We start from the raw sequence: 14475 nt of genomic DNA on the forward strand, positions 1-14475 counted from the left end.
ATATATATATATGTATGTGTGCGCGCATATGTGTGTGCGTGTGTGTAGTTTGTATAATTTCATTACATATGTAAAAGGGGGTCGATAATATGCTACAACATGCAATCATCTATCATTTCTGATACACGCCAGCTTCGCTCTGGAATAAACTAATGTCTTTTGCATCATTGTTATCAAATGATTCGCTGAAATATTATCCAGTTTACTTTATTAGATTTATACGTGCACATGTTTTTTTTTTAATATATGTATACTGTGTTTGATTTTTTTTATTCCGCCAAAACTGAAAGTATATGCAAGCCTTGTATCGGATAAGCATAGCCGAACCAATATTTAATGCCATCTCTTCTGTCAAATCTTCCAATGTCTGTCATTCTCCAAGAACGCATTTTATTGAATGTATTTTTTTTTTTTTTTTTGCGTTTTGGCTCCATCACTGATGTCATTTCTTTTTTTTTTTTAATATATCCTTCTCGTGCGATAATACAAAAAACATAAAGAAAAATAGGTGTCACTCCCAGCGGACCACTTAATCAGCATATTCGGATTAACGTCTGTTTTACATGTGTTGGACGGCTTTTAGAAACTGACTACTAGACTAAACTATCCGTAGTAAGATCTTTGTGTATCTCTCTTTTTCTCAAATCGATCCTTATCACGACTTCCTATGTTTTTTTTTTTTTACTGGCCTTCCCCCGTCAACCGACTCTGCTGTGTCAATGCTCTATATCTGTTAAACCAAGAACGCACACCAATTTTTTTTATCATTTAACGGTTTATCAAAAGATCGTTGAGTGCTAAGGATCCAGTTTAAAAATTTTTTTTTTTTTTTTTAAAAAGAATCACCACTTATCAAGGCTCAGAAGCCACACACACACACACACACACACACACACACACACACACACACACACACACACACACACACACACACACACACATACACACACCCATACACACACACAGACACACACACATACACACACATACACACACATACACACACACATACACACACATACACACATGCACACACACATACAATACAAACACACATACACATACACACACATATATGATAAAAATAGAAATGATACACCAACATAATTAAAATAATTTCGTCTTCATTTAAAAAACTTCTTCAAGATGATTGATTTAAAAAACAAGGTAAAGTAAAAGCACGAGCTGAAATACTTGGTTTATATGTGGCGTGAAACGGGTGTCTTTGTTTTCTCTTTTAGATGGGACATAGTCTTTTGAAATGAAAATTCTAACAACACCCCCACCGCCACGTACATATATACACGCACGCACGCACGCACGCACACACGCACGCACGCGCGTATGTATGTTTTCAGGGTTAAAAGTGATATAATAAGTATAAAAACGATGTTATTTTTGATTTCTCATACGAGGGGCGTGCAATAAGTAATGCACCTGACCCACTTTCAGTTGTCTGATCTAGCTGAAATTTTGCATGTGCAATGATTTATATCTCTACGGGTTATGTGGCAAATTACAGCTCTGAACTAATTATGGTTTCTGTTTTACAGATGCTTGAACTGAGTCAGATGTGAAATGGAACCTGTTGAATGTCGAGCAGTGATCCGGTTTTTGTATATGAAAGGACGCACACCACAGGAGACTTTTGATGAAATGAAAGCAACCTATGGTGATAATGCCCCATCATATGACCTTGTAAAACGCTGGCATTGTGAATTCAAACATGACCGGAAGTCTGTAGAAACAGCTCACAGACCTGGTCGCCCCCCTTCTGCCATTGATGAGGAATCTATCCGTCAAGTTGAGGCTGCCATTTTGGAAGATCGACGCATTACTATTCGCCAAATATCCCAAAATGTTAAGATTAGTACAGGGTATCTTGAAATTATCATTCATGACTATTTGCATATGCATAAGGTGTCTGCCAGATGGATTCCCAGGTTGCTCACACCATTCCAGAAGTGAGAACGCGTCGAGTGCTCGAGGATGAATTTGGAGATGTGCCAAGAAGATGAGTCAAAGTTTATCAAAAGACTGATTACACAGCATGAAACCTGGGTCCATCACTATTGATCCAGAGACCAAAGCTCAGTCAATGCAGTGGAAGCACTTGGACTCACCACCTCCAAAGAAGGCAAGGGTGTAGCTCTCCGATGACAAGGTCATGCTCAGTATTCTGGGACCACAACGAAGTAGTGATGACAGATTTCCTGGCAAGGGTACCACAATTACAGGAGCCTATTATGCTTCACTTTTGAGGAAATTAAGGGAAGCTATCAAAATCAAGAGGTGGGGCAAGATCAGCAAAGGTACCTTCCTCCTGCAGGACAACGCCCCGGTCCACAACTCGCATGTTGCTAGATCAGAAGCACGGGCGTGTGGTTATGAAATCCTTTCCCATCCTCCCTACTCTCCTGACCTTGCACCCTCTAACTTTTACCTCTTTCCAGCCATGAAGTTGATCTGAAAGGAAAGCGTTTCCCAGATGATACAGCCTTGATTTCTGAAGTCACGTCGTGGTTGGAGGACCAACCTGGGGTGTTCTACAAAACGGTCTCCAGAGCTGCATTAAACGATGGGAGAAATGCATAATTCTGGATGCTTCCTATGTCGAGAAAGACTAATAACTGTGCCAAGTTTCGTTGCTCTACTGCTATGGAAAGTGGGTTAGGGGCATTACTTATTGCACGCTCCTTGTATTTGATTTCAAGCGGCCCGCCTCCCTTTGTCGATATAATAGCAAAAAAAAAAAAAAAAAAGAAAAAACAACGGACCAAGAGCAGAGGACCGTTTAATATATTGAAATAAAATATAACGAATTTAAAACAACGGTTTTATGTTTCACACACCAACTGTAATTCGGAAAATATTTCTTTAGAAAGATACATAGGATAACATGCAATTTGCATACATGTGTTTGTTTTGCGATATTTTTCAACGAATTCAATTATTTATACGAAAGTGCATTTTTACCTGAATGCTAGTTGGGAATAATATACCCTTTGAGCAATTTCGTATCCCCAAATGGGGAGCGGCATATGTATTTTTTTTTTTTAATATAATTATCCACTCTAATGAGACTTGACGACGAAACATGTGTCAGTGGATAATTATATTTAAAGAAAAATACATATGCCATTCCCCATTTGGGGGTACCAAATGAATCAATTATTCACAACTGGCATTTAGGTAAAAATGCACTTTCATATAAATAATTGAATATATATATATATATATATATATATATATATATATATATATATATATATATACATATACTAGCAAAAGTACCCGTCGTTGACTGGGTTCAAAAACAGCCTACAGAAAATGGACTCTTATTTATGAAAGTATGATAGGTTATGAAAAGGAATCAAAACCAAAGCAAAATACGATGAAAGTAAAAATAAAATAGATAAACCCCATAATTTATTATACCATACCTGTTCACACTGAAACGCTTATCACAATATTCTGTGGATCTATATTAAAAAATCTTGTTAAACTTTGTGACATATTTCCATTCTATGGCGGTCAGGTGCGAACGAACACCCCATAATTTTATTATACCATATTTCTTCAAACTGAAACATAATTATCAAAGTATACTTACGCAGATAGATATGAAAAGTCTTTATTAAAGTTTTTGCCTATTTCCATTCTATGGAGGCCAGGCACGAACGCAAACCCCACAATTTTATTATACCATCCCTATTTAAGTTAAAACATACTTATCAAAGTATTATTATGTACATCTATATCAAAAACACTTGTAAAGGTTTTTTTTAATTTTTAAATTTAAAATTTTTATTTCAATACTTTGTGGACCAGGCGCGTACGCAGACCCCACAATTTTAATGCATCATCATTATGCCAGATATACCCATTACTGTGTCTCGATACATCTTCTATCATTATATGTGATCAGTTTTCTATAATAGTCAACCATATAGGAGCCTATTCGTGACCAGACACACAAACAGACGTTCAGCTTTATATATATATATATATATATATATATATATATATATATATATATATATATATATATATATATGTGTGTGTGTGTGTGTGTGTGTGTGTGTGTGTGGAAATGTATAAAAAAGAATGCGAAAAGTATAAAAGCTTATAACTTTTCTTTATTCGTTTTCAATTGGTGACGTGCAGGAATTCAAAATAATATTATGAAAAAAAGTAAAAAACTTTTTTTACAGGTACATAATTTTCGACCGATCCTTCAGTCTTCATATATATATATATATATATATATATATATATATATATATATATATATATATATATATATATATATATATACATATATATATGCATTTGTTAATACATATATATGGATTTTATTGACTTTATTTCTAAATTTAAAAAGGCGTAACGTAAGCAAAATATAAGGTATTCGCAGCTTCTCTTTCAATTAACCGATTTTTTAAACACGTATTTTATTTCCCTTTAGTAGATTGATTATTGCTATTGCTTCTGATGAGTTAAGGGCAAAATAGATGCGCTGATTGATATAATAATTAAGTGATTGATTTTGCGCTACGAAACAGATACTGTCAAGAATTGCAAATGTCAATTGAATTAAAGGAATAAACACTAAGATGGTCAACATCATGAAATTTGGAATATAGACTTTTATCATTCATCCATTATATGCTCTGTAATTACATTGAGCTTATTAAATAAGGATTGTTATATATAAAAAAGAAATATACGTGAATAAAGAATATTTCAACAGAAATATATATATATATTTCTGTTGAAATATTCTTTATATATATATATATATATATGTGTGTGTGTGTGTGTGTGTGTGTGTGTTCAAAAGGATTGTTTTCTCAGGTGAGTTTCTTACCTGTATGATGTTTGTGGCTGAATCCCTTTCATCAGTTGCTACCCACATATATACAAATATATGATTGTTAAGAATCCTTAATTTTGACATTAATTCATATAAATTGAAATTACTCGAATTCCAACTCATTTGAGTCACTGGCCAGCCTCCGAGAAATTCCATAAATTCCTTCACTGGTTCTAAACCTTGTTCTTCAATAAGACCTGTGTATAGAAAAAAGGTGAAGAAAGATTAAAAAATATTTTTTTAAAAGATGAAAAAAAAAAAAAAATGAAAAAGATAAAAAGATGAAACATGATGAAAAACGATAAAAATATTTGTAAAAAGATGAAAATAAATGAAAAAAATATGATCAAACAATATTTAAAAAAAAAAGTGGAAAAATGAGAAAAAATTATGGAAAACGATAAAAAATATCTGTAAAAAGATGAAAATAAATGAAAAAGATAAAAAATGAAAAAGATAAACGAAAAAGATAAGAAATATGCAAAAATTTAAAAAATTAAAAAGATGAAAAAATGCAAAAAAATATGATCAAACAATATTTAAAAAAAAAAAAAGAAATGAGAAAAAATTATGAACAACGATAAAAATATTTGTAAAAAGATGAAAATAAACGAAAAATTAGAAAAAACGAAACAGATAAAAAATCAAAAAGATAAAAAATGAAAAAGATGAAAAAGTTTTTCGTTTTCAATTTTTCTCTTTAAATGCTTTTCTCACATTTTCAAAGATGAAAAAAAAAATGAAAAAACACGAGAAAAATATTTTCAATTTTATTATTTATTTCAATTTTTTAAGAAAATAATTTTTAATGGTACCCTCAACCTCCGCTACACTTCCCCCCCCCCAAAAAAAACGACAACTAAACCAAAAATTATCCAGATGGCAAAACATTTATTCGATGATGATGATGATGATGATGATGCGCTGAGGCAGTTTTCTCTAGATGCCTTATGTGTCAATAACGTGGTTAATGCGGTTAACACGGTACTAACTTGAACCAACTTGCTTGTGTTCAAGTTAAATGCAGAGAGGTCTAAAGGTAAGACTGACAGGCTTCAAACTCTTTGACTTCGATTGACGAACACTTTGCACCTGTGGTGCTAGCAGGGATCACGAGGCAAGTCAGTATATGTTGTGCAAGTTGTGTTGACGGGATTTGCCATCCCACATCACACCTCACTGTATTAGGAAGAGACACACGTAGTTAATCAGAGCCAGTCAGAATAAGAGAGTTTTGCAGTCAAGATGAGGAAACAGAAAAGAAGAAAGAGGTCTGAATCGATTCAGCGATGCAGAGACCCTCCTAGAAATCAGGAAGATCCTGAATAAAGGCGGTCTAAAGATAAATAATAAACAAGTCATGTTTTAGGAGCATGCATGATTGATTTCCAGATTGAAGTGAAATCATCGTGAGGGGCACTGACTGGCGAAAGGAGAAAATGTACGTGTCTTAAGATCTCCTTATAGACTGTATGTATGTTACACACACACACACACACACACACACACACACACACACACACACACACACATAAACAGACGATCAACGGCCATGTTATAGTTATACACACACTATACAAATTACAAAGAACAATATGCAACAACCCCAATCGAGATAGAAGAGTAATATGCACCGATGACCTACTGCAGAACAGAGGATTGGAGAGTGTACACAAATTGCAAATAATCATGCAAGATCAAGAGTGCTGGAGCAGCCGTGGGGTCTGTGGTGAAGCGTCCTAAAAGACGGTAGAGATGAGAATTTTATTATAATCAGTTATTATTACGGTTGAGATTAAACCTCCTTTTCTTTGCTGATGAGAGAAAATTGTATATGTGCTTATTGAAGCTGGGCACATTTTAGACTATATTTTTTTTTGTGATTTAAAAAGATCACTGAAATCACAACTTGTTGTGGTCAAGTTTCTGAATTTTTGAGATAAGGGTTATTCATTCATATTATTTGGATGCTTCCGACTACTGTTCTCATCTTGAGGATAATTTTATTGATACAATTGTAAAAGTGATATTCTCCTGAAGGGTGAAGGTTCAATTCTCAGTGTGGACGACTGAAAAATACAATTGTGAATTACTTAGTTTACGTCATGGCTGAGGGAACAAGAGCATGCTACCCTCCCCGTGAAATTAATAAAGCGTTCTGTTCGAAATTCCTTCCAAATTCCAAAGTTTGACAGGCACATTCCCAAGTTTGACAAGATACACGTGATGAAAATTGGAGGTTACATCGACCGATACATTGTGAAAAATGAGAGTCCCCGGAATCCAAATAATATGATTGTGGTCAAGTGTGATTTATTAAAAAATTTAATTACTATAGGGTCACCGCTTAACAAGGCCCGGCGGCAACTCAAGGATAAGGGTTAATGAGTGGCAGGTAAAACAACACCTTGTTGATCAATGATGGTGGAAATTGGATGAGTTAGTTGTTTTTAGAGGGAAGATCATCAAGAAGTTGTTTATGTTCGACTTTAAAACGACCATGTTATAGTCAGCTGGGAAGCAGCTCTGTGGTATTGTGTTCGATCGGCGGACAGTTCTGGGGAAAAAAAGCTCTGCTGATGGAATTTTCGTTTAACTCTAGGCACAGATAAAGGATAAGGAAAATTGATGATGGTGGTTGTAGCTAGTTGGGGGTTTGACATGAATGTCTTATAGAGGGGGAACATGAAGTGAAGCTCAGTCGAGTACCTACTATGCAAATAGCGATAGAGCAGAGATGTTAAATTTACAAAACGATTTTTTTTATTGAAGAATTAATGATTTCAAACTGAAGTTGAGACTTACTTGTATTGATACATGCCGAATACATATATTTGGCCTTTTTGATTGCACTGTTTTCGTCGGGTTGGATGTCCGTCTCCAGTAAATCTGCAAAAAGAAAGAAATAAAATCTATAGAATAATACACCAAAGCATTTCATGTATGTGTGTACGTTATCGCCTTTCACACACATTTAAAAAATATGAGATAGTCCGATCAGCAAACATGATGACGAATGTGATGTCGCTAAGGTAAAAAGAATTCGGACTTTAACCATTTCAAAAGAAATTGTTCCAAAATCAAATTATTTAAATGCATATATTTAAGAAAGTGATATTCGTTTCATTGATTTGAAGAATTTTTATTTTTGTTACTAAGTATTCCCCACTTATCTAGGCCAAAAGGCCACTCGAGGATAAGGATCACCGAGTGTCAAGTGGTGAATGAAACGACACCGTGGTTATTGGTAACAGCGGGTAGTAGGCAGAATTTGATTATTTAAGAGGACGGCACAACAAGAGATTTTTTTATATTGAACTTGAAAACTATCATGTTATAGTAAGCTGGAAAGCAGCTCTGTTTCACAAACGGGCAGGACTAAGAAAGAAACTTTACTCAATTAATTTTCGTTTAGTTTTAGGCCCATCTAGAGAGTAATTGAAATTGTGGACTAGTTGTAACTATATAAGTGTTTGTTGTCAATGTTTTACAGGGGGGACCATAGATTGGAGTTCAGTCGAGCACTTGCCATTATAATAATGATAGAATAGGGAAAGACTAGCAATGTCTCTTCTGTGAGAAAGAAGTGATAGAGATGAAGAAAAAAGAACATCGCTCACTAGATTTCGAAGCCTGTATGACTTAACTGAGGACTTAATTCTGGTCTTCTGGCCCATTAACAAACACTCTTACCATTAAACCAAATGGGCTTATTTATTTACGTACAACTTTTTCTTTGCACTCGTCTTCCTATGCACTGCACCTTTCTCTTTCTTTCACCTCTCACTCACTCAGCATCTGCACAACGTTGCCAACCCAACCAATAATACAGACAATGTATTGATGTGATCACGAAATGTGACCAAACATTTGATTTTTCTGATGCTTCAGATGAACAAGATTGTCATAAGTTGATTAGTCATAAATTTTAATATTTATCATTAACATTTACAAATGTTATCATTTAATAATTCTATAAAAATGAATGTTGATGGAAAAAAAAACATTTAAATGTAATTGTTAGTCATACTTCATTATCAATATCATAAATCCTTCCTGATAATTTCCTTTTTGAATCCCTTTTTATTTACGTACCATATTTTCTTTGCACTTGTCTTCCTATGCACTGCACCTTTCTCTTTCTTTCACCTCTCACTCACCCAGCCACTGCACAACGTTGCAAACCCAACTAATTTGAATGTAAAAACGGACAATGTACCGGTGTTAGCAAGAAATGTGGCCAAACATTTGATTGTTCAGATGGACAAGGTTGTCGTAAATAATGACAAAATATAGAGAATACATAAATAAATGGTTGATTTTTGAATCCTCAAATATTAAGATACAAATAATTAGTTTTTATTTCACAATATCAATGGAAAAGGTTTCATTTTTCTTTTATTAAATCATAATATAAATTATGAAAATTAAATGTTCAATCTGAAAGATCCCTTTTTAATTATCTTTGAAATGTAGGAGAAGGTGCCTATCTTGTCATAAGTTTACTCAAATTACTTTTTATCCACGCTTTATAATGCTGGGCGTTTAGCAAAGGGGATCGAGGATAATTTTTTGAGTCTTATGTATTTACTTTACTAGGTATCATATATTGTCAAGGCCCAAAGGCCACTCGAGGATAAGGATTACTGAGTGTCAAGTGGCGGATGAAACAACACCGTGGTTATTGGCAATGGTGGAGATTGGTCAGAATTTTATTTATTTAAGAGATTGTTTATAATTATTTTCATGCTAAGAAAACAAAGGCTCGCAATGTCTCTTCTGTGGGAAAGAGGTTGCAGGGAAGAGAAAAGGGGCACCACTTACTAGATTACGAAGTCAGTTTTGAACTTTGTCAAGGCAGGATAGGATGCTCCAAACAACTCCTGCCCAGATGTTTTTTTTTTTTTTTTACATAGGCATCACCACTTATCAAGGCCAAGAGGCCACTCGATAATAAGGGTTAAAGAGTGTACAGTAGAAATTGGACAATATAGAAATTGTTAGTAATGGAAATTCGGTAAATTTGTTGACTTATATGGAACGGCTCATGAAAAACTTGTTTACGTTAGACTTGAAGACAACCATATTGGAGAGTAGGAAAACGGAAGACAATTCCATAGGCGTGCAGTTCTAAGAAAAAAGCTTTGCTCATTGAATTTACGTTTAGGTTTAGGCACAGATAAAGAGTGAGGGAAATTAGTGAAGTGTTTTCTGCTAGACGGGTGTTTCTTGTGAAAGTTTGGCGAGGGGGTACAATAGATTGGAGCCCAGCCGAGCACTTGCCATGAAAATAACGATAAAGCAGAGACAAACTCGCAACATCTCTTCTGTGAGAAAGAGGTTGCAGGGAAGAGAAAAGGACATTCCCTACGAGGCTACGAAGTCTATTTTGAACTCTATCAAGGCAAGATAAGTCCTTGCTAGCAGCTCCTGCCCAGATGTGGCAACAGTACTCCATCCTTGGACGTACCTGGCTCTTATATAGATAGAGAATTGCATCAGCAGTGAGATATCTACTGGATCGATAGAAGGATCCCACCATTTTTCCAGCAGCCTTGGCAACGGATTTAATGTATGTGTTCCATTTAAGATCAAGAGTAAAGGTCAAGCCCAGAAGCTTGTCAAAACATGAGGCGTCCCCAAGACGAGAGCCATTCATTTCAATTGATTCCAGATGGGGATCAGAGCGTAGATGATGTCAATGTTGAGATCTGGCAACAGTACTCCATCCTATGACGTACTTGACTCTTATACAGGTAGAGGACTACATCGGCAGTGAAATATTTACTGGAGTGGTAGAATGATCCAGCCATTTCCTCATTGACCTTGGCAACGTATTTGATGCATGTATTATTGAATATCAAGTGGCGGATGAAACAACACCGTGGTTATTGGCAATAGTGGAGATTGGTCAGAATTTTATTTATTTAAGAAGACGGTCCGACAAGAGATTGTTTACAATTATTTTTTTCGCTAAGAAGACAAATAATATTTATTCTAAAAAATAATATATATATGTATATATATATATATATATATATATATATATATATATATATATTGCTATAATAAAAATATAGTTAAAGAAGAGACATATTTATTTTATTTATTTAAACAATAATAAAATGATTAGGCGAACTATTAGTAAGGTTAGTTGTCAGGAAAAGGTCAAAGGGAGAACACGGGAGGAAGTGATTAGGATGAGCTTGAGAGAAAGAGGGATACATAAAGACCTGTCCAGAGATAGGTTAGTTTGGAAGTTAATTTCTAAAAGCTATAAAAAAAAACATTGCAGAATGTAAAACAGTCGTTACACCGATGATGATGATGATGATGATGCTGTTACTGCTGCTGCTGCTGCTGATGCTGATGATGATGCGGCGGCGGCGGCTGCTGCTGCTGAAGATGCTGCTGCTGCTGATGATGATGATGATAATGCTGCCGCTGATGATGATTTAATGGCGTTATTTATTGTCTTGTTTTTTTAAATTTAAATTTATTTTATTATTTCAACCACTCAGAGAATAAAGAAGGAGAGAACAATATGTGTCTGACTGTTACTTTGCCACTGTTGAGGCCGTCGCCATTCAATGAGTCAACACCTACATAGCAACAAAAGAAACAAATAGCTGTTTTGTGTTAGCAATACAACACTGGCCAGCTATTCTTTTCGCAATAGGGATCCATGCTATGTTACAAACTGCTGTTATTATTGGCCAGTTTATACCATTGCTGGTCACTTTATGTGTGACTGGCCGGTTCACTTGTTGCTGATCAATTAAGACGTCAAAAAGCTTCACATTCATGAATCGTATTACCTCTGCCATGTAGGTTATGCTTTCAGCCGTGTTTGTTTATTTGTGTCTAACCTTGCGTCAATGTTGGTTAATCAATCGTAAAGCAAACTTTGCCAAGATATCGATTATAATCAAATTTAGAACAGATTTAATTTCAGGATATCTAGGTCAAGGTAACGGAAAAGTAAAAAAAACTACATTTTAGTGATAACTAGGCTATGAAAACAGCATATTCTTTCCATTGTTTTGATTCTCGAGTATATATCCGATACAGTTAGACACAATCAACTGAGAATCAAATCACTCTACATAAAAACATATAAAATATCAATGGATATATACCTGAGAATGAAAAAAAAAAGGTGCTATTGTTATAGCGCTAGTGATAAATTCAGTTCTAGTCATCGTAGAAACTCATTACTTGGCCCATATTGTAACCAGTCAAGTCCTACATCTTATGTGATATTGACATTTGATTTGATCTTGATTGTGAAAAGTTTGGAAAAAAGTCCCAAATTTGAGGTATAAAGCTCAGGCTTTTTGATGATAATAACCACAGGAAAAACTCGAGGAAAACATGGGGAGAAATGATTAGGATGAACTTAAGAAAAAGAGGGATAAATAAAGACCTGTCTTGAGATAGGTAAGTTTGGAAGTTAATTTCAAAAAGCTGTCAAAAACATCGCAGAATGTAAAACAGATGTTACACCGATGATGAGGATGATGATGATGATTTAATCGTGTTATATATATATATATATATATATATATATATATATATATATATATATATATATATATATATATATATTTTTATTTTTATTTTAAATTGCTTTTATTATTCCAACCAGTCAAAAAATAAAGAAGGAAGGAACAATATATCTATGCCTTCATCGCTACTGTTAAGCACATCGTTATTCAATGGGCGAACTACTATTGATAACGAAAGAGTCAAACAACTGCTTCATGTTAGTAATACAACATATTTGAGGTATAGATCTGATGCTCTTTGATGACAATAGCCACCATGCAAAATTTCAGCCTAATCAGAGAACTAGATTTTTCAGTTATCAACGTTTCGATCGTATTACTATACATGTCATATAATATGGAGAAGGTATATCCTTAAGTTGTCAGGCAGAGCTATGCAATCTCACGATTCACTAATGTTCTTATTTTTTGTATATGGTCGGTTTATAATGTGACGGGGTTAAAAATTGTTGCAGCCTCTATATGTCATTTTCATATAAAAGAATCAACAACTTAAACAGTGGTTTCGTGGCAATTTTCAGTGCAGTTAATACAAATAATAGTATCGTTTCGACTTTTAATGGACAGATACACATATTTTAGATATTAATAGATTATTGATCTGATCTTTCATAAAAAATATTTATTCGTTTTTTGCGAAACCTTTCGCCTCGGGACTTTTCAATGTTATTCATTTTTTATTTTGGAGGATGGTCACATGGTAGCAAAACAAATACTGCTCGCTCCCCCTAAAAAAAACCAAAAAAACTGGAGGAGGTAATATTTGGAAAGATGATTTAATGATTGCAGTACATATATCAAACTACTTGCAGTCACAAATAGTGTATTGTAAATAGGGAACATTAGTGCAATATAAGTATAATTTTGACTTGAGATGCACAGATACCAAAATATCCATCATCTATACTATAAATCTCACATCCCTGTTTAAATGTATGTATGTATGTATGTATGTCTGCCTAAAACTTTCGACAGAGGCAACGAATTTTCACAAGCCCGATATTGCTTTGAAGCTCGACCCTTCGGATGACAGACATCGAAAAATTAACTAAAAACATTCATTTCTTCACCCTCAACTGGACACTTTTCTACAGGGAGGGGTCGCTTTTTTTTAGCTGGACTTGATTGCGACTTGGTCGATTTTTCTGAGATTTCACACGAAAGTACTTTATGTGCCTGGCAGTGTTCTTAGATAGGTTTTGTATATGAATGCCACCAATAATAATCAATAATTGAAATAATCTGGTGAAAGAAGAAACAGGCGATTTTGATCAAAGTTAACATCTTACACAACCTAATATCACAAGGGCATTTGAGAATTTTTATTACCACACAAGCCGAAAGGCTCGACATATGAAATCAACAGTAGGTTTTTTGATATAACAGTGGCGCATTTGAAATGAATGTTTCTGTTTAAATCAAAATTGAACCATACTTGACTTTTTCTATTTTAAACTTAAATTCAAGCCATTATCATCACACAAACAGTAAGGCCAAGCATATAAAATCAACAGTAGGTTCTTTGATATGACAGGGGCGCGTTCGAAATGAATGTTTCTGCTTAGAGCACAATTGAAATATGATTCGTGACTTGTATTTAAACTTTAATTCAGACCATTGTACATAAAAATTTTATAAAATCAATACTAGGTTCTCTACAGTGCAGTGTAGACAACAATGTATTGTGGACTAAGTCATTGTGGGGAGGCATATGAGCTTCATACCAGTGCACTGTGATGGGTCCCCAACTAGAGCCGGTAATCAATCAATTTGATTGAAAAATGGTCGCTTTCACCGATTTCGATGACAATAAAAATATAGGAGTGTGAAACATTCGTTGATCATCATTCGATCCCGGGCAATGTCGGGTTGCCCTTCTGGTGTCTGAGAAAAATACTTTTTTTTCCTTCTTTTATGAAATCTGTAACCATGCTATCTCGGCTCGAGGTTTTTCCGTGTTATTCAGTTTTCATTTTTTTTCTGGTTTTTAGTCTCCTTTTTCCATCAAGAATCCGACTATTGTCTCCTCAA

General features: G+C 34.5%; 1 protein-coding gene across 1 annotated transcript in view; it reads right to left on the bottom strand.

Moving 5' to 3' along the window:
• Positions 1–14475, bottom strand: part of LOC145261199 (neprilysin-1-like) — a 1350287-nt gene that overhangs the window by 260539 nt on the left and 1075273 nt on the right. Inside the window, exons 5-6 of the mRNA XM_080119525.1 lie at positions 7682–7765; positions 4871–5073 (exon numbers count right to left, since the gene is read on the bottom strand). Of these exons, the coding sequence (XP_079975651.1) occupies positions 4871–5073; positions 7682–7765 (287 nt within the window). The remainder of the gene's footprint in view (positions 1–4870; positions 5074–7681; positions 7766–14475) is intronic.

Source organism: Euprymna scolopes, chromosome 37, assembly GCF_053919585.1.
Source record: "Euprymna scolopes isolate OS-2025 chromosome 37, ASM5391958v1, whole genome shotgun sequence".
NCBI lineage: Eukaryota > Metazoa > Mollusca > Cephalopoda > Sepiida > Sepiolidae > Euprymna > Euprymna scolopes.